General features: G+C 46.1%; 1 protein-coding gene across 1 annotated transcript in view; it reads right to left on the reverse strand.

Annotated features, from left to right (window-relative positions):
* The window catches only part of Rpia (ribose 5-phosphate isomerase A), a 28,099-nt gene that overhangs the window by 10,931 nt on the left and 15,947 nt on the right, over positions 1-1,221 (reverse strand). Inside the window, exon 4 of the mRNA XM_021191415.2 lies at positions 124-183. Coding sequence (XP_021047074.1) covers positions 124-183 — 60 coding nt within the window. The remainder of the gene's footprint in view (positions 1-123; positions 184-1,221) is intronic.

The following is a 1,221-nucleotide window of genomic DNA, read 5'->3' on the forward strand; positions in this document are numbered from 1 at the left end:
TTTCTTTTTTCTTTCTTTCTTTCATCCTTTCATATTCTCTCTCTCTCTCTCTCTCTCTCTCTCTCTCTCTCACACACACACACACACACACACACACACACACTTACTCACTCACTCACCCACCTCTGGGTGTTGATCCAGGTCACTGAAGGTTAAGCCATACTGCAAGATAAGCTGCCTGGCCTAGGGAGGACAGAAAAAAAGCAAACACGGGTCATTTATACTGAAAATGTAGCAAAAGTCTGCCGAATTTGCAGAATTCTTTTGATATGTCAAACCCTAAAGACTGACCTAGGTTCCCTCTCATATCCCACGCTTACGTACCAGTGTGTGGAGGAGCTGGAACCATGCAGCACAAGGGGAAACAGCTCCAGAGATTAAGAGCTGCCCCTCCCAGACTTGGGAAACAATACCAGGGCACTTCTAAAACTTCTGCCAATACATTTGGGAGGCTGAGATACACAGCCAATTCAAACTTAGCCTGAGTTATAACAGTAATGCCCTGTCCCAAAAGACCAAAGATTGGGAATGGAGCTCAGTGGTACAGCATTCTCCTAGCACGTCAAAGGNCACAGGTTAGATCCCAGCTTGGGCAGGGGCAGGAGGACCTTCAACAATGGAAAAGTGGAGTTCCAGGGAACTAAGTAGATCCTCCCCACAGCTTCCTTCCTCGCCTCAGACCTTTCCTTCACCCACTGACACCCAAAACCCTCTCCCAGAAAAACCACAAGCTGCATCCTTGTGGCAGACAGCGCTTTCCTCCCTCCTATGGAGCCTCTCAGCGGTCCTGGGTGACAAAGGAAGCTACTTACTCTCCATATCCAGTCTTTACTGGAATATCCTTGAATTTAACAGTCTTTTCCACAAATATTAGCTTTACTTAGTTTTCAAGTGGTCACGACTGTCTAAGATATGACTTTTTCCTTAGCTTAGGTGTGAGTTCCACAGGCTGGCTCACTTATGAGAAGGGAATTTCAGGAAACCACAGACCAACCCTGGAACTGTTCATATTCCCACATTCCCTGTACTAAGCCCTGGAGGTTAAATCTTTGGGAAGCTAAACCTGTACTGTGCCTGTGCCTACACTGTCACTTCTTTGCTTGTAAGTTTGGTCAGAATTAACACTCAAGGCCCCAGAACAAAAGTGAATAAAATTGGCTAATGTTTTCTGGGCCTACCAAGCTAGCTGGAGCCCATGAACAACTAGAAGCCACCAAAAAA

The sequence above is a fragment of the Mus pahari genome, chromosome 2, assembly GCF_900095145.1.
Source record: "Mus pahari chromosome 2, PAHARI_EIJ_v1.1, whole genome shotgun sequence".
In the NCBI taxonomy this organism is placed as follows: Eukaryota; Metazoa; Chordata; class Mammalia; order Rodentia; family Muridae; genus Mus; species Mus pahari.